The 27,125-nt window shown below is 36.7% G+C and overlaps 3 protein-coding genes across 10 annotated transcripts; 1 reads left to right on the top strand and 2 right to left on the bottom strand.

Annotated features, from left to right (window-relative positions):
• Positions 1-88: 88 nt before the first annotated feature.
• LOC119989396 lies at positions 89-14,995 on the bottom strand. 8 transcript variants are annotated; one of them, XM_038834891.1, is made up of 6 exons: positions 14,751-14,995; positions 14,608-14,651; positions 14,283-14,370; positions 13,776-14,123; positions 807-2,372; positions 89-721 (listed from the first exon to the last, which is right to left on the bottom strand). In XM_038834891.1, the coding sequence occupies exons 4-6, from the start codon at positions 13,801-13,803 to the stop codon at positions 408-410; spliced, it is 1,908 nt and encodes a 635-aa protein (XP_038690819.1). In that variant the 5' UTR covers positions 13,804-14,123; positions 14,283-14,370; positions 14,608-14,651; positions 14,751-14,995; the 3' UTR covers positions 89-407. The 8 variants fall into 8 exon arrangements, 7 of the variants coding, with proteins under 7 accessions (XP_038690819.1, XP_038690821.1, XP_038690818.1 ...); XM_038834893.1 differs by having other exon boundaries at positions 14,293-14,370; XM_038834890.1 differs by lacking the exon at positions 14,608-14,651 and having other exon boundaries at positions 13,776-13,917; positions 14,000-14,123; positions 14,751-14,994.
• On the bottom strand, positions 8,766-10,214 carry LOC119989398 (probable aspartic protease At2g35615). Its single transcript, XM_038834896.1, has one exon. The coding sequence runs from the start codon at positions 10,157-10,159 to the stop codon at positions 8,873-8,875; it is 1,287 nt and encodes a 428-aa protein (XP_038690824.1). The 5' UTR covers positions 10,160-10,214; the 3' UTR covers positions 8,766-8,872.
• Positions 14,996-15,753: 758 nt separating the features above from the next.
• On the top strand, positions 15,754-26,901 carry LOC119989199 (ubiquitin domain-containing protein 1-like). The gene is made up of 4 exons (XM_038834565.1): positions 15,754-16,008; positions 19,419-19,541; positions 26,116-26,235; positions 26,391-26,901. The coding sequence occupies exons 1-4, from the start codon at positions 15,972-15,974 to the stop codon at positions 26,453-26,455; spliced, it is 345 nt and encodes a 114-aa protein (XP_038690493.1). The 5' UTR covers positions 15,754-15,971; the 3' UTR covers positions 26,456-26,901.
• Positions 26,902-27,125: the final 224 nt, after the last annotated feature.

Here is a 27,125-nt window from a genome sequence, read left to right as displayed (position 1 = left end):
TGATATGTATGCTAGACCGTCCAGAGTCTGCCTAATGTGTTATCAAAAAAACTCACTATGGCTCATTTACACTTCTAACCTGATGGCATGTGAAACAACAGTATATATCTTTGTAAATTTTGGTATGAGAAGTATCAATGGAGGGCAATACCTCCACAATATAGTTACAATCTCTTAATAATCAGTCAAGGAAAAATGAACAACATAATGAAAACCTGAAACAAAAGCAAGAAATAAATAGCTACTTCAAAAAGGTGGTAGAGCTTTTAACCACGGTAGTCTTCTGCCATATGTGATGGGTATTAGTTAAACTGTCGGAAGTTCTACCCACCTTTAACAGAAAAAGAAAAAAAGGAAAGGAAAACAAAGTTGAGCTACACCCAAACAATTCATAATAAATCATTTTTTCATTCACTATCATATTGTTCCATATGATCCTGTGCATCATAAACAATCCAATCATCAATCTGCTCGCTCCCTCCATCCCATCTAGACTGATATGTGCTCGATCGAGCATTCCTCAGCTGCAGATTATAGTGAACATAGGCTAGTTTCTTAAAATATTGTTGTTCAATAGGATTGTTCCCTGTCGAGAGCAACTTGTCAGTTACACTCCTGTTGGTGTGATACCTTGAACCAATATCACAAGTTTGGCCTAAGATTCTTATTGCCACTCTCTGCAATTCAGGACAATGTCTTCCATATCGTGACCACCATAAAACTGTCAGCCAAATTTGGAGAAAAAAAAATTAATGATACATTTTTTTTTCCACAAATGAATTGACACAGTAGAAGTTTTAACTGACCTGGAGGGACATTGTCTCTTATGTGAACAGCACAACCCTCAATAAAACCACCTTTGGCTTGATTATAATCCTGAAGTTGTTTAGATATCATGTCTCGAGTGTTTTCATTGTCTACCAGTTTAGAGATACAATCTGTTAGTCCATTAGTCACCTCTGCATCAGAAAAGAAGTCTTTGGCATAATAGTAACATGGGTTTAGGTAATATCCTGCAGCATGGAGTGGGATATGGAGATACTCATTCCATATCTTGTCGATCACGACCGATATTTCATTGTATACATATTTCTTCTTCTCTAATTCCTTCTTGATCAATGCCTTTGCTTCATCAATTGTGTTGTAAATGTAAGCAACAGATGGTTTCTCAGGCCGATCAATTGAAGAAATGACATTGATAAGTGGAATTGTTGCCTTGATGACCAATTCTGCTTCTCTCCAAAAGGAGGACTTGTTTCCTACCAGATTAGTCATTCTCTTGCCATCATCGCTTGAACCCCGAAATGATTTGGTCCATTCACAGGACGAAAAAATTCTCTTCAAGCTCTGCTCATGGTAGAAAATGTTCTCTAATGTTAAGAATGGCATTGCAAATCTGATATTTGAACGCACGACAAGGCTATCAGTATCAGAAAAATCCTTAAATAGGATCATAACTGCAGGATTGCCATGGATGTACTTAGTGATAAATTTGGCCTGCTCTACAGTCTCTTTTACAGTCTCAATCATCAAAATCCCTTCCAACATGAGGCCAATGCAGTAAGACAAGCTCATTGCCCAAAACACAGACTTGTGCTTCCTATTAAACTCCAGGTTGAATCTCTCCGTTCGAAAAGTCGCCGAATTCGCAATGACTTGTACTACATTGCCTACTCCAACTGCCACAATCATTTGATCCAGCAATAAGTTCAAGGCAACATTATTACCAACCAATGACGAAATATCAGCTGATTGATGATACAAGGTGCCCTCCCTAGAATCCACCAGAAAATTAACATGGTGTTGACCCTTCTCATTGACCCAATCATCCACAAGTATGCTGCATCCTGTGTCTGCCCAAGAATCGCTTATGTTTTTGAAGTGATTCTTCATATCTTCAAACTCATCTTCAAGGATTGGACCTCTCAGTTCCTGGAGATTCGGCATGTTATACTCCACCTGACCATCCTTGAAGGTAGCACTGATAATTCTCCTAAAGCTAGGAGAATTGACAACATCAAAGTCGACTCCAGTTTCGTATATAAATCTTCCAATGCATCTACTGGCTTCAACATGCGACCACGATGTCGTTTCAGTTCTTTTAGTTGCACTACCAGAAGCAGGAACAAGTGAAGCCCTTCTCTCATTCACTTTGTTCCAAAAGAGTTTCCTGATGTTTTCAGGAACTTGCGTGCAAGGTTTCACGTCTCCTCTCACTCCTCCTAAATGGCTCTGGAGACGGTTGAAGCTACTCACCTCCTTTGCACAGTAGTTGCACTGAACCCTCTTCTTTTGTTCATCAACTACTACGCCGTAGTCGCGAGCATCGGTCGAGATATCAGATCCTGCCATATTCCAAGGGTAGTGCTTGCCTGCGAAGTCACAAGAAATGGTGATCACTATACAACATACAGGGTCAAGGAGGCCTCCTGTTGTGGTAAAAGCACCACAGAACTCTGTAATTATATGTATTGGTTTAAAACACAATGAAATTATGTTTTATGTGGATCCCACAAAACTTCAAAATTTTGTTCAATACAATTAAAAGGTCAAAAGGTTTACTACACACTGTAGGCTTGTATTAACTACAGCTCCCCTCATCCCAACAGACCTCATTCCCCAACATATATACATAAGCACAATAAATTTTATATTAAAAGGGGGGAAAATACATCTAGATTATTAATCTCTAACATAATTGATTAACCAAGACAAAACATAGATCAATCATTGATATGCATTGCAGGAGAACGAATTAAGAAGAAATATGGCAAAAATCAAATTTGAAATCGAGAAACAACATAAAAACCTATGATTGATATTATATATGTACCTCAAATAAATGATGCTAAAGAGTCGATAGAATTGAATGGTGGCTTCTCTTTACAAACAGTAAATTTGATGCGAAATATTTTAGCAGAGCTGCAAGCAGTTTTCGCCCCTTCGTTTGGTTAAATCGGAGGCCTAATTCAACACCGATAGAGAAAAATAACGTTTTACAGGAAGTTTTTCAATGTTATGATCGCCTTCTTCATTTTCCTACTTGAGGCCTCACCTACTCCTTTTGGCATCGTTCGGAATCAAATCTCGCAATATGACACATGCCTTTCATGCATTTTTACATAGTCATCCAGTTGGCTCGACACTTTTGGAATAACGATCAACATGCTTATTTGTCAAATATAGATAATTCGATTAATTCACATTACATTCGTGAATCGTGACTCATATTTCCATAATAATTTATGAAATATACATGATTTTTAATGTTGTTTAATTATAAATATAATTGTTGTAAAAGCCAAGAATTATAATTGTTGTAAAACCCAATGGTATTTCTGTTGATTACTAAAAATTGATCACAGAAGTTATTACCATAATAGCATCGAGAAATCGCTGCTAAACCTCCTTAAGAAGATTTACATTTTTAGTATGACAAATTACCATTTCTAAAGGTTCAAAATAGACGCATTGGAAACATTGAAGTGGGAAACTGATGGCTACTAGGCTACAAGAACTTGTAATTTATAACTCATTATTTCTTTGATAATCTGTTTGAAGTACTTGTAATAAGGATAATCATATGCATTTATGCATTTTTACGTCATGTGTTAAACTTTGTGTTTATTAAAAAGACTGTAGTAACGAGGGTAAAGATGAGTAAAAGAAATGACTAACATTTTTAAAAAGAAAATTTTTATCGAGGCACCAAGCTGGTGCAAAGCAGAACTTATAAAGTGCCTAAACTTAAAGACTCAAAAAACTTCAGCTTCAATCAATATCAACATACTCTTATCCTTCCCAAAAACTTTCTCTTCTATTTCTATAACAATGTATTCGCAGATGTGATCTTGTTGCTGGAGCATGAACACACTGGTCACTAAAAAATATCATCCTTTCCCTCAAATTATTTTATAGAAACATAAATTCTCACTTGAGTAGATCTGAAACTACTGGCTGTGTGACATCAATGTATCACATAATCTCCTTTTTTTAGAGTTCAACCATTTGAAAACTTCGAAAAATTAAATCAATCAAATTACCAAAACCATATCAATCATCAAGACTCACAAAAGCATGAAATAATCATCTTAAGGACCACAAAATAATAATAATAATAATAATAGTAATAGTAAAAAGTGAGGAGAAATAAAACCCTAACTTCATATACCCTTCACATTCTTAAATTCTCACACAAAATTAAATAAAAAATAGAAGTCAAAGAATGTCATTGATCGAACCTGGATGACAAAGATGCACATAAATTTTTGGTGAATTACTGATCTGATTTTTGACAGTCCCCATGAATAAGTGGCTTTCATCATCATCAAAATCCTCATGAGGCCATTGCAGTATAACGAGCTCATGGCCCAAAACACAGACATTTGCCTTCTATTGAACTCCAAGTTGAATCTCTCAGTTCGAAAAGTCGCAAGATAAGTAATGACTTGAACCAATATCACAAGTTTGGCCTAAGATTCTTATTGCCACTCTCTGCAATTCAGGACAATGTCTTCCATATAGTTACCACCATAAAACTGTCAACCAAATTTGGACAAAAAATTATTAATGATAAATTTTCAACTATGAATTCACGGAATAGAAGTTTTAACTGACCCGGAGGGGCATTGCCTCTTATGTGAATAGCACAAGCCTCCTTAAAACCAAAGCCAGATTCCCACGCTCTTAGTCTTAGACTGTGATACCTTTGGCTTGTCTATAATCCTGAAGTTGTTTAGGTATCATGTCTCGAGTGTTTTCATTGTCTATCAGTTTCAAGATACAATCTGTTAGTCCATCAGCCACCTCTGCATCAGGAAAGAAATCTCTGGCGTAAGAGTAACATGGGTTTAGGTAATATCCTGCAGCATGGAGTGGGATATGGAGATACTCATTTCATATTTTGTCGATCACGTCCGATATTCATTGTATAAAGATATCCTCTTCTCTAATTCATTCTTGATCAATGCCTTTGCTTCATCAATTGCATCGTAAATGTAAGAAACAGATGGTTTCTCAGGCCGATCAACTGAAGAAACGACATTGATAAGTGGAATTGTTGCCTTGGTGACCAATTCTGCTTCTTTCCAAAAGGACTTATTTCCTATCAGATTAGTCATTCTCTTGCCATCATCGCTTGAACCCCCAAATGATTCAGTCCATTAAGAGGACGAAAAAAATTCTCTTCAAGCTCTGCTCATGGTACACAATGTTCTCCAATGTTAAGAATGGCATTGCAAACCTCATATTTGAACGCACGACAAGACTATCAATATCAGAAAAATCCTTAAATAGGACCTAACTGCTGGATTGCCATGGATGTACTTAGTGATAAATTTGGCCTGCTCTACAGTCTCAATCATCAAAATCCCTTCCAACATGAGGCCAATGCAGTAAGACAAGCTCATTGCCCAAAACACAGACGTGTGTTTCCTATTAAACTCCACATTGAATCTCTCTGTTCAAAAAGTCACCGAATTCGCAATGACTTTGTACTACATTGCCTACTCCGATTGCCACAATCATTTGATCCAGCAATAAGCTCAAGGCAACATTATTACCAACCAATGATGAAATATCAGCTGATTGATGATACAAGGTGCCCTCCCTAGAATCCACCAGAAAATTAACATGGTGTTGACCCTTCTCATTGACCCAATCATCCACAAGTATGCTGCATCCTGTGTCTGCCCAAGAATTGCTTATGTTTTTGAAGTGATTCTTCATATCTTCAAACTCATCTTCAAGGATTGAACCTCTCAGTTCCTGGAGATTAGGCAAGTAGGCTGGCCTTGTTTGTTTCATTCCCAGCCTGAATTGCAGGTAAAGACATTTGCTGAAGCCGAATATTATATTTCCCATGGAAATATTGCACAATTGACGTTCTTGTGTGATTGTCATCAAGAGGAAACCTGGAATAGAAATTTTTTTAAAATGAAAAATCACAAATTGACAAAGCATGGACATGTAAATTTTATACTCATGAAAATTTTTGCTGCAGCCATTAAGTCATATGCATATATTAATGTATGCATCAAGCTTCCTAAATCCAAGCATGCAGATAGGTAAACAATGTTCTTTATGAAAAAAGGGGCTCAACGGTCAACACACAAGTACACAACAAAGTTGTTCTTTAACCCATATCTGAGGGGATTTGAAAATGGTATGTGTTTCGCCACATAAAAATATATCAAATCACATAAGATAAATTGAAAAAGGCTTACGTCAGTTGGCCTATTGGTTTTGCCATTGATCTTGTAAGATCTCGTAAACTTTCCATTATCAAGCTCAACCCTTAAGCCTTTCAAAAAACTTCTTCAGCTGCAACATTACAATTAGAGAAACAGCGTGTATCAATATGGCAAGTGAAAGATGGGAATTGATATTTCAACCTTCTTGAGACTGTTATCTAACTATACTGCAAACACAGATTAGCACCAGTGACTGAGTGGCCAACTGGCCATGATTGACTTGCATTGTAGATTGTATGCTTATTAAGGATAATAAATCTAATCCAAATCTTGGAATAGACTTGCATGAATATTCATAATATGACAAAGATGGTTCTAAATCTTTGTCCAATTATACATGGCCTTCTGAACATCAAGTGAATTGAATGCCCCACATTTTAACCCCAAACAGTAGAGGAATCAGAAATGATTTCTTTTTTTTTTTTTAAATCAAAGCCATTAAGTTTTAAAAAAAACATGATTAATCATTACTTTTTTACTAAACGCTCTGTTACTGCTTCTGCGGGAGGGTCTTTATTAAATTTTTTTCGGGTTTCCTTTTGATTCTAGGTCATTAGTATGCAATTAGGGTTATGCGGCTGAGCCATTTTGATGAAGTACGGCGCCGTTTTGATGAAATTCACTACATAATGTACACATGGAGGGTGACTCTTTAAACTAGTTTAAAAGTTCGTTAAAAGTCATTAGTACACATCGAAGCCCATCAATGGTGGAAACTTCAAATGAAGAATCAAAGGCACTAATTTTGGTATGAAAATAGAAAAGCTGGAGCTATTTAATTTTGGTAAGATGAAAATGGAAAAGGGGGAGCTATTTTGGTTGAGGTCCTCTGCTAATTTCTTCTCGTTGTGAAGGGTTGGCTGGTTGCCATGCTCCAATTAAGCTTTGCATTAATCCTTTCCTTCATTTTTCAACTCCTTATCACACAAAAGCAATAGAAGATATTCCAAAACTTCATTCGGTTGCTGAGCTGCTCTGTTACCTAATTGTCTAAGAATAACAGGAGTAGATCTAAAAAATACTAGTTGTGTGACATCAAATGAATAACATAATCTCATTTTAATTTAGAGTTCAACCACTTTGGAAAAGGTAAATCCATCAAGCCAAAAAAAAAACCAGATCAAGGATGACGTACTCATGAAACAAAGAATCACATAGGCATGAAACAGTTATCGCAAGAACCAAAAAATAAACGAGTAATAAAATAACTGCGGAAATGAAATCAAAACATGTCAAAGTGTGTCATTCATCAAACCTGGACGATGATGCAGAAATGAAATATTTTTGGTTGATTGTTGAACTGATTCTTGACGGTCCCCATGAATGTGTGGCCTTCATCGTGATCGTCATCATCATCTTCATCTGCCATCTCTGTCTTCGTCGTGCAAGTCTGAATATTCAAGCGGCGTAGATTAGACTGAAAGACGCATCCCACAGTCCCACACTCTCATTTTTTTCTTCTGTGCTTCCCAAGCAGTGATATCAGACCGGTTCAACCGACAACTTTCATCCACGCCGGGCCGATCCTCATGTTGAACCGAACATGCAATTAGCCCTTACCGAACCAATCGACCCCACGGTTGAATCGTGAACCGCACTGTTAAACGACTCACGGGTCAAAAAAATTTTGACTTTTTTTTTTTTATAAAAATAATAATTTTTTTAATCGAAGCACTCAACAATTAAGTCGAAGCATTTTACCCATTAATCCTTGTACCTGTCGTTGTTTTATGTTAAACTTGTGGTGATGTACTTTATAGGACTTTCGATGTGGGATTTTTCCCACCAAAGAGCGAAAATCAAAAAAAAGATATAATAATAAATTAATTTAAAACTGTGCAATGACCGAATAGGAGTGACATGTTCCTTATATAACATGTCGTCCATTTTATCCTAATTAGGAGTGACAATGTTCGGTCCAGATGATCGAATTTATTTGTCTCGGGATTAAATTAAATATGGACATAAATTATATGTCCAAAATTCGGATCGAAATACAAAATTATTCTCTCTTTGTACGAGCAAAGCAAAAATTCCTATGGTTTGGTGAACCTTGATCGCACGACCAAAACTAATTTTAGGGTGTGGTTAGGGCAAACGGCTAGGGTTTGCTTTTTGTCTCTCTCATTCTTTGGTTGAGAAAACACTCACTTATAAGTCTAAAAAGACTCAACAAAAAAAATAGGAGAGAATGAGATATTTATAATGAAAAAAAAAAAAGGGGAGTCTCAAAGAGGGATTATAACTCCCCATCAAACTAGAGTATAAGTTCTAATTGTACCAGGATTAGGGCTTGAGACCGTCGACCCTCTTTTTCTTTTTAGGGGGGCCGGTTCTTGCTCCTTTTGTCTTTTCTTTTAACAATATAATACAGCAATCCATCCATACATAGATTCCAACATATATAATAGTGTCAAGCACAAGACCTGACCCACAGACCAAAAAAAAACACACACACACACAATATATATATATATATATATATATATATAAAAAATAGTATGAAGCAGTAGGTCCTTCAGAGTAGTTGTCTTACCACTCGGAATAACTCTGGCATACAATATTATTTTCAAATTTAATACAAGACTATGTAATAGATTAAGAAATTGCAAGACAATCAATCAAGTACTTGTGGTGCAATCCGTTGGAGCAAAAGACACTTTCTTTTGTTGGAGGTCATATTCCACTTGAAAGTTGGTCTGGGCGAAGTTTCCGAAGATGGAAATCTGGTCACTAGGAACTATCAGCATGCAAAACAAATCATCAAATTTGAAGAACGTGTTATCAGGTGGCAAATGAAGATCTGCACCAGTAAAATGGAATACCATTTCCGGAAAATCGGTTTTAACTGACTCTGCTTGGAAGCACAAATCAAAGGTTCCAGATGGATCTGGTACTGGGCTCATACCAATAGCCTCAATGACATTAGCTTCCAATTGATTGTATAAGTCAGATTGCAAATATGTTAAGGTTGTCCCAGAATCTATCACAATGTTCCCTTGACTTGGAGGTGCCTGTGCAATTTTACCTCCAATGCTAATACTTTCAAGAGTAAGAAAGTACAAAGTAGGAGGATATTTGGATATAAGTGGAGTTGAAACTACTCCGGCCCTGGAGATGGTTGCATCTTCTCCGAATCTAAGCTTGCTGTTAGTGTTTGCCGACCTTGGAAGCAAACAATATGAGAATTTGTGTTCTATTTGATCTCCTAATTGAGAAATCAACGACAACGGCCCCCCGCCAAGGCCAACGAGACCTGCAGTACGACGGTTGAAAGTACCATTGTTTCGATGTCCGCATCCGAATGCCGATGAGGGGAAAGAAACTTGTTGGCCATTGCTGGAATCTAAACTTAAGGTTTCGCTACTCAAGTTCCCTAAAGTATATGATCCATCTCCATAAGAATAAAAGTATTCGCACTCTTGTGTGTTCCCACACCTCTGTCTAGGTAGAGCCTGGCACAATTCTGTGGTACAAGAAAGCTCCTTGTAAGTAGAGGACTTACTCGGATCGAAGAGAGGAGCATCTTGTTGGTAGCACTGGTCACAAGGAGCGCATTGTATCCATATCAGGTCACTTCCCGTGTCTGCAACAGCAAGGACTTCAACTGGTGGAGATCCAACATAGATTTTCATAAGAAAGTCACCTCCATTGGGAATAATCACAGACTCAATCTTTTCCTCATTGAAATTCATATATAAATCACGGAATTGATTGATGCGGTTTTGTGAACGTATAGCCGCCTTTCTTAAAACTTCTGATGGAGTGAAAGAAATATTATAGAACGGGGATAAAGTCGAATCAAGATGAATAAGATCGATGCTAAATCCATAACTCTTAGCTTGAGTTTGAGATTGAATAGAAAAGTTCAACAAAAGGAACATCATAACAAAGATTAATTTATGCATTGTGGTAGTGATTGGAAAGAGAGAAAACAGATACAGAGAGAGATGATTAAAGGTGATGCTTGTTATGTTCTAAAGCTAGACTGTTTTATAGTCAATCTGTATATACAAATACAGTATTTTCTACAGAAAATTTTAAGCCTTTTCTCCGTAATTGAAGGAGGAACCTATCTATCTGTCTATCTGGGTCAGTCAACAATTAGCATTTTATTTTTGTAAGAATTTAATCTGAACCATACAAAAATAATGTGTCTAAATCAAAGCTTATTAAGATATTTTATTTTTCATAGTTTGATTTTAATTTTTTTTTATGAAAACTACTTCTTTTTTTTTAAAAAAACAAACAATTAGTTCACAATCAATTGTCCATTTTGTTAATTAGGTGGTATCAGTACCACAATATTTTTCAATAATTACTCAGCAAAAAAAAAACAAAACACATGAGATGTGATAAAAGTTGTGTGGACACAAAGATAAATAGATACATTGGCCTTGTATAAAGGCAAGTCTTCTATAGATAAAGACATGTAGACTTATAAAAATATCTCTCCCAATTAACCAATCAAATTAGTTCTTTTGGTCATTGAAACAGAGTTCTTCCCCCAACATGAAAAGTCTTTCGCGTTTGATGGAGTGGAAATAAATTATGAATTATGCAGAGAAATGAAACAGGGAATTACATAAGACTACTCGTTTGTCTTTAATTATTATTTTGTATTTTATACAAGACTAATACATAAAAAGTCATAAGTCATCCTGTATTGTTTGGACCAAATCATTAATATTAAGAAGGATTGGGATCCCAAATTCCAATAAACAAGTGAGTCTCGCAACAACAAAAGACGAAAACAATTTTTTCTTTCATTACAGGAAAAAGGGATGGGGAGACTTGAATTCAAGATCTCTATAATATAAAAAGTCATAAGTCATCCTGAATTTGGTTTTGACCAAGTCATTAATATTCAAAATGATTGTGATCGCAAATCGCAATAAACAAGTTAGTCTCGCAACAACAAAGACAAAAATGGATTTATTTTTTTTAATTATGAGAATATTCGAATTCGAGAGCTCTATAAAATATCACACATATGAGTACCATTTGAGTTATTCATGGTTCTCGATAAAGATAGTCTATTAACCCAATAACCAAGTTACTATCGTCCTTTGTTTATTAGCGTTTCTTACTATTAACTCTTTTTTTTTAATATAAGGCATAACAAGAAACAATTCCATAAGTATATAAGGATTAAGGCATAACAAAAAATTCAATAATCTTGATGAATAGGAAGTCAAGAATCTGGTTTTAGTCCATATTTTTTTTTTCTTTCTGTTTTTTTGTTTTGTTAAGTCTGTTTGGATTTATCATAGGACAATATCATTCGGGTACATCTAGGTGTTGTCCGGTTTTGTAATTCTTTTTGTAAATTCTTAGACTGCTTACGTGACATTAGGTTTAACATTTGTTAGTATGAAACAAAGTGGTAGAGTTTAACCCTTTTTCAAAATTATACATATACCGTTACCCACCCGAAAGACCCTCGCCCCATCCCCATCCCTATCCATTCAGGCCCCGGACGGCCGGACCTCCTGGTTGGGCTGGCTTTGCCTTCCCGCTGGACTATCCATTCTCGTTCACCAGTATTATCTAGTTCTGAACAATGAACAATCATTTACAAGTCAAGATCTCCTTTTCAAATCACTCTTTTCATATTTTAAATGGAATTCGTTCAGTGGCCTTGAATTGAGGCAGTGTAAGAGTCGTGAGACAATGGCATTGAATCGAGTTCAGCCTTCACTTTAATTTGCGCCCTTAAAGTCTTAGAAGAGAAGATATGGGATGCATCGCTGGTTGAATTGCTGGGCAATTACTGGGACACAGGGGCCTTCAATAAAATACTGGGGACCTAATATATATTTTTCCTAACTAGCTGTCCAATACCATTGCATGTTTGTTATACATGATTTCAACTACTTTAAAACTTCCAAACATCAAATCCATCAAACCAACAAAACCAGATCAATCATCACATTAAATCCATCCAATCAACAAAGCCAGATCAATCATCACAAATCACATAAGCGTTAAACATAAATATTAAGGAAATAAAATAAATAAGAAATGAAATAATTGAAGAGAAATAAAACCCTAGGTTCTTATTTCTTATTTCCTACAGTCTTAGATTTATACATCAAAATTCAATCAAAATATATATGTCAAATTATGTCACTGATCAAACCAGGACAAGAAAGATGCAGAAATAATTTTTTTTTGGTGGATTGGTGAACTGCTTCTTGACGGTTCCCAGGACTATATAGCCTTCATCGTCATTGACTGCAACCTTTGGGTACATCCCTACCTCAGTGTACATCACCAAAGATAGACATTTGCCTCGTGTGAAACATCTCTCGGTCCAAAAAGTCACCGAATTAGCAACAACTTGTACTACATTGCCTACTCCATCTGCCACAATCACCTGATCCAGCAATAAATTCAAGTCAACAGTATTGCCAACCAATGATGGAATATCTGCTGATTGATGATACACAGTGCCATCCCTAGACTCCACCAGAATATTAACAAGGCATTGACCCTTCTTATTGACCCAATCATCGACAAGTATGCTGCATCCTGTGTCTGCCCAAGAATCCTTTATGTTGTTGAAGTGATGCTTCATATCTTCAAACTCATCTTCAAGGATTGAACTTCTCAGTTCTTAGAGATTTGGCACTGTGCCATACCCCACCTGGCCTTCTTTGAAGGTACCAGTACCACTGATGGTTCTCCTAAAGCTAGAAGAATTGACAACATTGAAGTCGACTCTAGATTTGTAATGAATGATGAATCTTCCAATGCATCTACTGGATTCAGTTTGTGACCACGTTGTGGCTTCAGTTCTGTTACTTGCACTACCAGAAGCAGGAACAAGTGAAGCCCTTCTCTCATTCACTTTGTTCCAAAAGAGTTTCCTGATGTTTTCAGGAACTTGCGTGCAAGGTTCACGTCTCCTCTCACTCCTCCTAAATGGCTCTGGAGAAGGTTGAAGCTACTCACCTCCTTTGCACAGTAGTTGCACCGAACCCTCATCTTTTGTTCATCAACTATGACACCATAGTCAAGCATCGATCGAGATATCAGTTCCTGCCATATTCCCGGGGTAGTGCTTGCCTGTGGAGCCACAAGAAATGGTTATCAATATACAACAGAAAGGGTCAAGGGGGCCTCCTGATGTGGTAAAAGTACTATAGAACTCTGTAATCATACTTATTGGTTTAAAATACTATAAAACTATCTTTTCTGTGGATCCCAATAAAACTTCGAAAATTTGTTCAATACAATTGAAAGGTTACAAAGTGTACACACACTGTAGGCTGGTAGTAACTACAGCTCTCTCATCCCAACAGGCCTCATCCCCAAACATATATACATAAGCATAATAAATTTATATTACAAAAGGGGAAAATACATCTAGATTATTAATCTCTAACATAATTGATTAACCAAGAAAAAACATAGAACAATCATTGAAATGTATTACTAGAGACTGAATTAAGAAGAAAGATAACAAAAATCAAAATCGAGAAACAACATAAATACCTATGATCGATATTATAAATGTACCTTGAATAAATGATTCTAAAGAGCCCATGGAATTGAATGGTGGCTTCTCTTTACAAACAGTAAATTGGACGAGAGATATTTTAGTAGAGCTGCAAGCAGTCTTCGCCCTTTCTTCTGGTTGAATCACAGGCCTAATTCAACACTGATAAGAGAAAAAACAACATTTTACAGGAAGCTTTTCAATGTTATGATCGCCTTTTTCATTTTCCTACTTGAGGCCCCACCTACTCTTTTTGGTATCGCTCGGAATCAAATCTTGCAATATGCCTTTCATACATTTTAAGTAGTTACCCGGTATGTCAATGTTGCACAACTGACATTCTTGTGTGATTGTCATCAAGAGGAAACCTGGAATGGAAATTTTTTTCAATGGAACAATGAAAAATCACAAATTGACAAAGCATCAACAAGTCAACAGTCCACACACAACAAAATTTGGAAATGAAACATGTGTTTCGCCACAAAAAATACATCAAATCACACAAGCTAAATTGAAAAAGGGCTTACGTCAGTTGACCTATCGGTTGAGCAGATATGCCATTGATCTTGTACCGTCATTAAGCTCAACCCTTAAGCCTTTCAAAACCTTTTTCATCTGCAAATTACAATCAGGGAAACAGCGTGTATCAATATGGAAAGTGGCATGAATATTCATAATATTGCAATAAATCTTTATCCAATTTTACATGGCCTTCTGAACATCAAGTGCATTGAATGCCCCACAATTTAACCCCAAACGGTAGAGGAATCAGAAATGATATTTAAAAAAAAAAATTAAAGCCATAAAGTTAAAAAAAATGATTAATCATGAGTTTTTTTGCGGTAAACGCACTGTCACTGCTTCTGCGGGAGGGTCTTTATTCAAGAGAAAAATATCTGCGGAGAAACAAAACCCTAGCTTTTATACCATACAGAGTCTTAAATTTGTACACAAAAGTCAAATCAAAACAAGTAAAAGTATGTCATTGATCAAACCTGGACGAAATTGCAGAAATTAAATATTTTTGGTGGATTGTTGAACTGATTCTTGACGGTCCCCACGAATATGCGGCCTTCATCGTCATCATCATCATCATCATCTTCATCTGCGATCTCTGTGTTCATCGTGTAAGTCTGAATGTTCAAGCGGCGGAGATTAGACTGAAAGACGCCTCTCACCGTTGTAATCTCTCTTTCGCTGTTTCAGCTCTTCTTAGGGTTATTTTGACTGCTCTTTTATAGGGTTATTTTGACTGCTCTTTTATAAGAAAGGACGATAATTTTTAATTAAAATTCTAATTTACTATGTTTTCTTTTTATAATTTTCTATATTCCTTTTCTTTTATACAGGAATCGCGGATTAGCTTAAACTTTTTCCCTTTATATTCACATGTTTCTCAATATATGATTTTCGTTATAAAACTATAAATTACACGAATGATTATAACAAAAAGGGGGTGGAAAAATATTAAAATATAATGTTTAAGTTTTTAGCATAAAAAATATTATTGGAAACAATTTTTTTTGTGTTTTTATTTTTATTTTTATTTTTAAAGGTTTGCAATGTTAGGTTAAAATTACTTCGCAATATATCGATAATAATCAAATTGTCCAGGACAAAGTTTTTTTAAAAAAGTGTTTTTTAGACTTCGACATGTGGTCGCCTGGTCACATTGAACGTGAAAGTAATTTTTATAAGTACCAAAACGAACTAATGAACTATCAAATCGTTTTTGCACAGTTATGGAGTAAAGATGTCGTAGTCTATTTTGCGAAGGTTTAATGCAGTACCAAACGAGCCTTAAAATACTTGGACAAGACTTAAATTTATAATACTACTATTAAAATCTAAACTTTTCACTATAATAGAGACAATTTATGTTAAAGAAAACATGACAGCCAACAACCAAATTGGCTTTAGCATTACCTTTTTAATTACAAATAAATTAATAAACAATTAATTAATTATATAAATATATATGAGTGAAAAAATATGTTCTTAGTACAGCTCACCGGAGAAAGCGCAGCGACTTCTCACCGGAAGACGAAATACTCGCTCCGATGCTCTCTCACGAAATGTGCAACGCCAAAACGTCACTTCGACTTGCGTTTCAATGAAGCTTCTCTGAGCTTTCCCTCTCTCTCTCGCTCGCTCTCAGTATAATTAAGTCTGTCGTTCATTCCTTTTGAAGGCGTTTTGGATTTTGTGAGAACAGAATGGGCTGTGTTGAATCGTCTCAGGCCAAAGCAGACGGTGAGTTCACTCTATCTTCTCTCTGATTCTCGTCGGTTCTTCGACAGTCTTGTTTTTGAGCTAGATGAGTAATTCATCAAAGATGGACCAAAAGCGAAGTATTTTTAGCTCAACTGAGTACGGTGATCGCAATTCTGGTGCTTTATTTTTGATTAATTGATGAATATTTAGTTGTCGTTTTGATTTGATTGATATTCGTTTGTTTGTTCAAGAATTTCTGTTATTTTGTGAGTTTGATGTCTATTTAACAATGTGTAGTTAATCTCTGAATCTGCTTAGTGTTTTGGTGTCATCATCAATTGGAATAAAATTTGGATGTAAATGATTATGCATTACATTACTTGCACAAAAAAGGGATTGATTTTAACGAAACTTTGATTAGATTACAGGGACTAGGATTTCTTGTTGTCTGGTGCTCAATCATGATAATATTGAATTTGACAATTTAGCTGTGTATAACCAGGGATTTCCTCAACTTGTATGGTGGTGTGTTTTTTTTGTAAAAGTAGCTATTGAGATAAATTTTTTACTAATAAATGTATTCAAGATCAACATTAATTATGTCAACAATCTTATTTGAGTTAGGGTAAGGCTTTTACGAATACACTGGTTCTGGCATCAAGCAAATTTAAATGCAAAACATGTGGTTTTGGTTAGTTTTGATTAATAATTTGGAAAATCAAATGATGATTCGTTATATTAGTGTGATCCATGAGATTTATAAAATAGTTATAATACCCTAAATGTCCAATATTTCGAATCTCATCGGTTCTTCGATAGTCTCTTGTTTTTGAACTAGATGAGTAAAGTTGGGATTTAGTATGGAGCTTGATTTGTGTGCGGTGACCTGACCTGAGAAGATTTGTTTGCGGATCCTGAGAGTGGATTTTCGGTAGGCTTACTTTGTGAGCGCTCCGGTTTGGGCCTTGTTCTTTTGGGGGTCCGGGGGCAAGCCCCCGGAATATTTTTTTGGGAGCCTTTAATGTAATTTTGGGCCCAATTGATTAAGTAGGGTTAGGGTATATAAGTGTGATTGTAACCCTGCAGCCGCTATCTTGTATTATTTCTCTGACATAGTGAAAAAACTCTCTGCAACTCCGAGGACGTAGGCACAATTGGCACAATTGGCCGAACCTCGGAAATCTTGGTGTCTTGTTTCGATTGCTTTATTTTTTCGCTTATTCTCGGTTGTTGATACTATTCCCAACAAGTAATTTATCAAAGATGGACCAAAAGCGAAATATCGGTAGCTCAACTGAGTCTAGTTGTCGCAATTTAGGTGCTGGATTATTTATTAATTGATGAATATTTAGTTGTTTTGATTTGATATTCGTTTGTTTGTTTACAAATGTCTGTAATTTTTGTGAGTTTGATGTGCTATTTAACAATGAGTAGTTAATCTCTGAATTTGCTTAGTATTTGGTGTCATCATCTGTTGGAATAAAATTTGAGTGTGAAATGCATTGCACTATGTGTAACAAAAAGGGATTGATTTTAACAAAATTTTGATGAGATTACCAGGACTAGGGATTTCTTGTTATCTAGTGCTCAGTCGTGGTAATTTAGCTGTACAATCAGGGATTTCCTTGACTTGCATGGTAGTGTGCTTAGTTGCAAAAGTTGCTATAGGGACAAAAGGTGTACCATTAATCAATGGTGATTTGTGATGTTAGTGTGATCGATGAAATTATAAAATAGGTATAAGACCCTAAATTTCCAATATTATGAGTCAGACTGTCCCATCCAGCATTTCATACTATGTAAAGAGTGTTTCTCCCCCCTATTGATTAATGCCTTGTCTTTGTAATTTGTATCGTGCTTGTGGGGATTGGGGAGGTAACTCACATTGCCATTTGTGCTTCCATCTGCTTTCTCCTCAATTTTCATGTGTTAAATATCTAGGCAAAATATTTCAATCGCATCTATAGTTGCAATTGCCATCTATAATTGTATGAGTGATATATGAGCATTAGTAGCTGTTTCTGGTGCTGTGATAGTCTGTGGCAGTCAACTTCAATTGTTTACGTTTGAATTCCAGGTGCAGCTACTCCATAGGACATCACTAAGCTCTGTATATTATCCCCCTTTTGTCGCTTCACCATATTCCAAAAGTCCCAAATTCAGTCTGTGTTTCTATTTGGTTTTAATTTCTGTGCTCTTAAATGGTGATTTGGATGTAGTCATATTCCTGCAGCCCTGCTGCTACTTTCTTTTGATTGGTGACGTCATAAAGCACAACGTTCCATTCTCTTGCATAGCTTTTCTTTCCCTTGGGACCCCCAGAATTCTGCATGTTGATGCAAGCCAAACGCCGTGCACTAATTTCCCCCCTTTGATTATCTACTAGAGATCATATCTAGTGCATCAAGAGTTGCCATTTAGCTAAAAGAGGATTTAGATGAAATCAGGATGAAAAATTATAGAACTTCTCTCCCTAATAACATGACTAGGAGTTTCCAGACCCTCAGACTCTTTTATTTCTTGACATGCAGTCATGCATTAGTTTTTGTATGTTAGTTTTTAATGATATTAATATAGTAATGATAGTGTTCTATTTTCGGCCTCCATTGCTTAATTGTAGAACTGTGCTCTTGGTTTGGGTCACAATACTCAAGTATGACTTAGCATATGTACATATAAAAACAAATTGTTCTCACCTTCTATTTTCCCGTTCTGTCACAATTACAATCTTACAGCTAGTTTTAAGCTTCCTCTGTTGTTTTGCATCTAATTGGGTTTGGGATTTCATAAGTATATGTGCTTTTCCTTTTCGAAGAGCAAATGAACTTGTTTAGTTTACCATATACAAATAACCCAGGAGAAGCCTTAGTTAGGTTGAGTCTTTAAGTTCTAATTCAAACTTCTTTTTTCCCTGCATTTTACACACCCACCATTATAAAAACATGCACATGAATTCACTGTGGAATATCTTTTCTGTGCTTCTGCAGTTTATCCTAGATAGATTATAATGATAATAGACTTATGCCTTTCTTTCTTCTGCATTTGGACCATAGGCAGGTAATCTGCAATCGTGTTGTTTAGAAAGCTCGATAATTTAATGAGGTTCTAGTTTTCTACTGGTGAAGATAGGAAAAAGAGACAGATCAATGACTGTCATTTCCTTCTCTCTCTTTAGGTGTTAATGGTTTCCCTGTTTCTGTTGAACTATGGGACTCTTGTCTATGTTGTTATGACTGTACTGTAGCTCAAAATCAGCATATTTTCCTGCAGAATTGCTTGTTAATTGGAGTGCATGAAGTTCTACTCCGACAAAAACTTTTTTTTTCACTGTTGGCAGAAGACTGCTGCCATAATATCTATGGAATAATTTGAGCCCAAGTTTCTGCTATCAAATATCTATTAAAGTTCTTCATTAATGGGTATGTGATGTTGAAGCGTGTTGTTGACAGGGACTGTGAAGAAGATCCGAAAGCCAAAACCATGGAAGCATCCTCAGCCAATAACTAAGTCTCAGCTTATTCAGCTGCGTGATGAATTTTGGGACACTGCTCCCCACTACGGTGGCAGAAAAGGTAGGTCACATGCGGTTCATAAATCATGATTACACTAACAAATGTTAAAAACAGTTCATTCGTGGATTCCTATTGATTTTCTCATAGACTCATGTAGCCGACCCCAAACTTTTGGGATAAAGGCTCGGATGATGATGATAACACTAACAAAAGTGAAAGGATTACAAGTGTTGAATATGTTATATTCATTACAAAGTAGCAAGCAATAAGATTTGGTTTCAAAATTATCCTCCTGTTTCTAGGAAAAATAAGCAAATTCTATGCTATGCTTATGGAATATTACAATTTATAATGGAATGTAATGCATGCAAATCTATCGTCGAATACATGAAATTCCTTTTTTTTGTCACTGAAAGTCAATACAGAATAATATCCAAGAAATCCAGAACAATACCTTAGCATAGTAATGTAACTTTATTAGCAATCAAACTTACCAGGGGAGGGGGGGTCTAATATACATATTTATGTATCTATATGTGCATGTACGTAATGGGAAGCGTCACTCGAGTCTTTGATGATATCGGGACCACCTGTGCCAATCTTAATTTTGCTCTCGGCTCTCATAATTAAACAAGTCCTAGAAAGAAAGAAAATGCAATTCCGACATCTTTATCATCCAATTAAACTAATGAGAGCCTGTACCAACTGAAACACAAGCGCGCGCGCACACACACACATTGAAGGCTTGAATAGGTTGATTGAAGGAGATGTGCTCCTTTTTATTAGTATCAGATCATAGGTTGATTGAAGTATGTGAAATTGTGAATGACCAAAATATAGGTTTTAGGCTGCTCACTGTATTGTATGTATTGTTGAATATGCCTTCTAGTGACTTGAGGATGAAGAAATAGAGGACTATGCCCATGTGAAATGCATATTGACATTAGCACTGGTGAGAATGGAATTGGTTGCACTACCTGAAAGATAGGAATATGTAATGAAAATAAAGGCCCGAAAGAGAGAGGGTGGAGTAGATAAAAGCATTGAGATGGTTTTCATTATGTCCTGGTGATGGGCATTGGATCTATTGTTGGAAATGACCATGTTTTTGAAAGGAAGGTCGTGTAGAATACTGTCGTAATAAACCGATGTTGAATTTGTAAGGCGCATCTAGTTAGCATTTCTGTCATTTTTACTTGTCAAAAGACAAGTATAAAGCTCACCTTTTGCTGTTGTAAGACTGATGTACTGTCTGACTCTTTCTTGGTGTTCTTTAATATATTCCTTTTATCATTCAAAAAGGAAAAGAAAAAAAAGAACTCACCTTTTGCTCAAAAGTGAAAGCAACATACAAAACTTTTTTCTTTTCTATATTTTTTAAAGACCGTGGCACGTTGTGGTAGAGGTTGCTTCACTGCAACTTAAAGCTGTGTATGTTGTAAAAATTGTAAATAGATTTGTATGACCTCTTTCTGAAAAGACCTGGAAAGGCTTAGCAATTTGTAATTAGGTTTCCAGAAGTACAAGCATTTGCCTTTGTGATAAAAATATTATAACAAAGCTTTTTTTTTTCCTAAAAGAAAAACTTCTATGTGAACAGGCTGTTATATATCTTCGTCTTCTTTCTTTTTTATTTGAATGGAAAAATAGAATTTTCATTGCAGTGGCAACAAGTGTGTGGCAAGCTCTCAACCCTTGTTTGGTTTGAGGGGTGTATATTATATAGGTAAATTCCCACCACCTTCATTGTGGGTGTGGGAAACCTTAAAATACTTGTTATCATTGGATATACGATGGATATGATAGCTGTATAGCTGTGCTGTATAGTTAGTCAGATATGATAGCTGTATAGCTGTATAGTTAGTCAGATATAGCTGCTGTTAGTTAGTCAGATATAGCTGCTGTTAGTTAGTCAGATATGATAGCTGTATAGCTGTATAGTTAGTCAGATATAGCTGCTGTTCTCCAAAGCAAACATCTAAGGATGGAGGTGGGTCACGATTCATCAAATTGGAGCGAATGGCCTCATATTCGGATCGCAACTTCATTAAAAATTGAGCTCTCTTACTTTGCTCATGAACTTTTTGAACATCAGAGAGAGATGCAGCGGGTACTGTAGCATAAACAATGTCAGTAAACTCTGCCCACAAATTCTGGAAACCAGAGAAGAAATCTTGAATGGAGAGATTGCCATGAGAGTAACAAGCAATCTCATACTCCAATTGAAAACGTCTAGCTGAATTGTCCTGATGATAAACCTTTTTTAAATATTCCCACATGGATTTCGCAGTTTTATATGGCCTCAAATTGAGGACAATAAGAGGATCAACAGACCCTAACATCCATGTCATCACACGAGCATTTTTGACATTCCAAGAAGCCAACTTTGTAGGATCTGTAGGGGCTGGATCACTTCCATCTATTAGACCCCATAAGTCCTTCCCTGTGACAAATAATTGAAACTGAAATTCCCAGGAGGAATAGTTCTTACCAGTGAATCGAATATTGAACGAATCATTGTTGCTTGTAGACATGATGAAACAATGATTTGACAACACAAGAATAATGCAAGCTTGGAATTATGCCAGCACCCAGAAAATCAGAAAACCAAAGAACCAAGAGTACCAAGAAAAAAAATCGCAGTAGATCTGAAAATCAAAGAGTGTCCTACTCGTCCTCAAAAGCGCCAAGTCAATGCCTTTCAAGCTGTAGTTGGCACTCTGCCTGATGGACAATCTCCAGCAGTGTCTACAAGCACTCCTACGGGTGCTGGGTCAGCAGTTCTTACTGCTGATATGGTACAACAAATGATTGTTTCAGCATTTTCAGCCTTAGGGCTGCAAGGTAAAAATAATACATCCTCTCAACCTTGGTTTCTTGATTCTGGTGCATCAAATCATATGACTAGTTCATCTCATATGCTTCAAAATGTGCGTCCGTACAATGGTTCATCACATATTCAGATTGCTAATGGAAGTCATTTACCTATTGTTGCTGTTGGTGATATTACTTCATCTTTCAACAATGTTTTTTTGTCACCGGGACTTTCTACTAGTCTTCTTTCGGTTGGTCAGCTGGTTGATAATAACTGTGATGTCCATTTTTCTCGTGATGGTTGTTCTGTGCAGGATCAGGTGACCGGGACGTTAATCGCGAAGGGCCCTAAAGTTGGGAGATTGTTTCCACTACATTTTTCCATTCCTAGTGTCGTATCTTTGGCTTGTACTACTGTTAAAACTAAGGGTGATGTATGGCATAAACGTTTGGGTCATCCAAATTCTCTTGTTCTGTCTCATGTATTGAATTCTGGTTTGTTGGGCAATAAAAATCATTTCACTTCCCACAGTCTTAAATTTGATTGCTCTACATGCAAATTAGGCAAGAGTAAAGTCCTTCCTTTTCCTTCTTCTGGTAGTCGTGCTAAACACTGTTTTGATATTATCCATACTGATGTTTGGGGCATTACACCTATTATTTCTCATACTCACCATAAGTACTTTGTGACATTCATTGATGATTATAGTAGATTTACTTGGGTATATTTTCTACATTCCAAGTCTGAGGTCTTCTCTGTTTTTAAGACCTTTTTGGCATATGTTAATACTCAATTCTCTTCAGGTATTAAAGTATTGCGATCTGATTCTGGTGGGGAATATATGTCTCACGAATTTCATGAGTTTTTGAAACAAAAAGGCATTATCTCACAACGCTCTTGTCCTTACACGCCACAACAAAATGGCGTAGCGGAACGCAAAAATCGTCATCTTTTAGATGTTGTTCGGACATTATTAATTGAGTCTTTTGTTCCATCTAAGTTCTGGGTTGAAGCTTTGTCTACTGCAGTTTATTTAATTAATAGACTGCCATCTCAAGTGTTAAACTATGATTCTCCATACTTTCGTCTTTTCCACGAGCATCCGAGTTATCATTCTCTACATACTTTTGGTTGTGTTTGCTTTGTGCACTTACCATCTCATGAGCGTCACAAACTTTCTGCTCAGTCTATTAAATGTGCCTTTATGGGTTATAGTGTTTCTCAAAAAGGTTTTGTTTGTTATGATCCATGCTCTAACAGATTTCGTGTCTCTCGAAATGTTATTTTCTTTGAGGATCAATACTTCTTTCCTACTCACGTTGAGTCATCTCCTACAGCAGCACTTCTTCCTACTTTTGATGACTTGCCCTCTCCTCCTGATCGATTCAAGTCTGGCTTTGTGTGTAAACGACGTCAACCAACTTTACCCCTTCCGGAGATTGATCCATCACCTGAGACTGTTCAGACAGCTCCGCGACGATCTACCAGAGTCTCGCATCCTCCTGATAGGTATGGTTTTTCTCACACGTCTCTCACCGCTACTTTATCCAATATTTCAATTCCTTCATGTTACTCCGAGGCTGTCAAACATGAGTGTTGGAAAAGGGCGATGCAGGAGGAACTTCACGCTCTTCAGGAAAATCATACATGGGACATCATTCCTCGTCCATCTACTGTTAAGCTCATTGGGTGTAAATGGGTTTACTCAGTTAAACTTCGTTCTGATGGGACTTTGGATCGTTATAAGGCACGGCTGGTTGCTTTGGGTAATAGGCAAGAATATGGGATTGACTATGAGGAGACATTCGCTCCTGTGGCAAAAATGACTACGGTACGTACAATCATTGCTATTGCTGCTTCACAGAGTTGGCCACTTCACCAAATGGATGTCAAGAATGCTTTTCTACATGGTGATCTCAAAGAGGATGTTTACATGACTCCTCCACCTGGTCTATTTTCTACCTCTACTTCAGAAGTGTGTAAGTTAAACCGGTCCTTGTATGGATTAAAACAAGCTCCTCGGGCATGGTTTGAAAAGTTCCGGTCTACCTTACTTAAATTTTCATTTGTGCAAAGCCAATATGACTCGTCTTTGTTTATTTGCAAGACCTCCGCTGGTGTTGTTTTCCTACTCGTTTATGTAGATGACATCGTGATCACTGGTACAGATTCCTCCTTGATTGCTCACCTTCAACAGAAACTTCAAGACTCTTTTCACATGAAGGATCTTGGTCCTCTTACGTATTTCTTGGGTTTGGAGGTTCATACTGATACTTCTGGGGTGTTTGTGCATCAACATAAATATGCCCAAGATTTGGTTGCTTTGGCTGGTCTTCAAGATTCTTCCTCGGTGGATACCCCATTGGAAGTCAATCTTAAATACCGTTGTGAGGAGGGCGATCTTCTCCCAGATCCTAGTATGTTTCGGCAGTTGGTTGGTAGCTTGAATTATTTGACTATTACACGACCTGATATCTCTTTTGCCGTTCAGCAAGTTAGCCAATTTATGCAGTCTCCACGACATCTACATTTGGCAGCAGTTCGTCGTATCATTCGATACCTGCGAGGTTCTTCGAGTCGTGGTTTGTTTTTTCCTGTTGATACTCCTATTCGTCTTGATGCCTTTAGTGATGCTGATTGGGCAGGATGTCCTAATACTCGTCGTTCTGTTACGGGTTGGTGTATGTTTCTTGGAGAGTCCCTAATATCTTGGAAAAGTAAGAAGCAAGATCGTGTTTCCAAATCTTCGACTGAATCCGAGTATCGTGCTATGTCTGCAGCGTGTTCAGAGGTTGTTTGGCTTCGTGGGCTACTCGCTGAACTTGGCTTTCCTCAATCTGATCCCACTCCTCTCCATGCTGACAACACCAGTGCTATTCAAATTGCTACTAATCCAGTATATCATGAGCGTACTAAGCACATCGAGGTGGATTGTCACTATATCCGAGACGCTGTGGATACTCGTGTGATTTCTCTTCCGCATGTTTCCACCAACCTCCAGATTGCTGATGTGTTTACCAAGGCTATGACAAGGCAACGTCATCAGTTTTTGGTTGGCAAATTGCTGCTTCTTGATCGCCCAGCATCAATTTGGGGGGGGATGATAGCTGTATAGCTGTGCTGTATAGTTAGTCAGATATGATAGCTGTATAGTTAGTCAGATATAGCTGCTGTTAGTTAGTCAGATATAGCTGCTGTTAGTTAGTCAGATATGATAGTTGTATAGCTGTATAGTTAGTCAGATATAGCTGCTGTTAGTTAGTCAGATATAGCTGCTGTTAGTCATAATATTAGGCTTGTATTATGGAACAATATGATATTTAATAAGAGGTACTCTCACAAGGAGAGAGATAGCAAAATTGACAGCAATATTGACAGGATATATAGTTATATGCTCATTAAAAGCTTACCATACTTGTTATCATGGGCAGGAAACCTTCTGCCTGCACTTGCCTTGGATAGTACTGATTTGCAATCTCATGTGTTGCATTTTGAATCGTGATTGCATGTTTCAGTGACATGATATGACAATCTTATATCCATGAGAACTTTTTGTCCTTTTTTGATGTACATAAAATTTACTTAGGAGATCACCATTTGACTCGTAAAGACAGCTTGGTCATTTTGCTTTAGATCATTTTGTTCAAATAAAGTTCTTTGGCATTAACTGAAGAGTAAAAATTAAAGTTGAACAAGTTGCATGATGACCAATATCTTGAGTTTGTTGGCCTTCATGTTTTTTCCAGATTATATTCTAATATATACTCCTTTCCCCGAAGTCTAAAATGTAGATATCTGTTTAATCATTAATGTTACTAGAGATTTGGGATGCTCTACGAGCTGCTGCTGAGGCTGAGCTAACCTTAGCGCAAGCAATCGTGGACAGTGCAGACATTATCATTCAAAATGCTGATTTAACAATATGCTATGATGAAAGAGGTAATTCTTTGTTGGTACTTAATCTAGAGAGACGTTTTAGCTAATACCTTTACCTTTACGGTTTTTACATCTTTTGTTTTCTTGTATCAAATTCTTTACTTTTGTGTGTCTGTGATGTCAAATCCTGCCATTGTCTTTATAAATCATTATTGCAGGTGCAAAGTACGAGTTACCAAAGTATGTTTTGAGTGAGCCAACCAACTTGATCCGAGATAGTTAAAAAGGAGGGAAAATAATGCGGGTGGAATTTGGCACATCAACTCAAGATTGAACGCAAATCGTGTATATTAATTCCTTGCTATCCTCTCTTTTTTAGAGTTGGGAAACTTTAAAACCTTTTCATTTGCGTATACTCGAACTTTCCCTTATAACTTTCTGAGGTAAAACCGAGCAAACCTTCAACATTTGTTTCAATTTTAGTAGATTGTGTATATTCTGCAGCAGAAATCAGGGGGTTGTAATGGTTTCCCTCCAAACTGAGATGGAGATGGCCTCCATAGGCGTTCATATTTGGTGCAGAGAATCGGGGAGCCTAGTTGGGTCCAAAATTGGTGGATTCTTGCATTTTATTGAGCATGAATAATTTGGCAAATGAAATTCTGATTCGTATGCTGCTGAAATCCAACAATATGGTACAAATTAAATTAAATGCATTTGGTTTGTGTTTTTCTTTTGTATCAATTCTGCCTCTTCAAGATAGGTGTATGGCTTCATATTCCTGAGCTATAGGTGTAATGTGCCGTAGGATGTTTCATTTCTGTAAGTAGAGCCTAGTCTATTCTGATGCCAGATGGACATGGAGATTACATGCTGAAGTGGTATGGTTAAGGATTACTTTCTCGTAACCTGGAAGTAGCCATTAAATTTGTTCAATTCCTGAATTTTTTTTT

This window comes from Tripterygium wilfordii, chromosome 21 (assembly GCF_013401445.1).
Source record: "Tripterygium wilfordii isolate XIE 37 chromosome 21, ASM1340144v1, whole genome shotgun sequence".
In the NCBI taxonomy this organism is placed as follows: domain Eukaryota; kingdom Viridiplantae; phylum Streptophyta; class Magnoliopsida; order Celastrales; family Celastraceae; genus Tripterygium; species Tripterygium wilfordii.
Note: the sequence above shows the minus strand (reverse complement) of the source record. Positions and strands in the feature narration are given on the sequence as shown.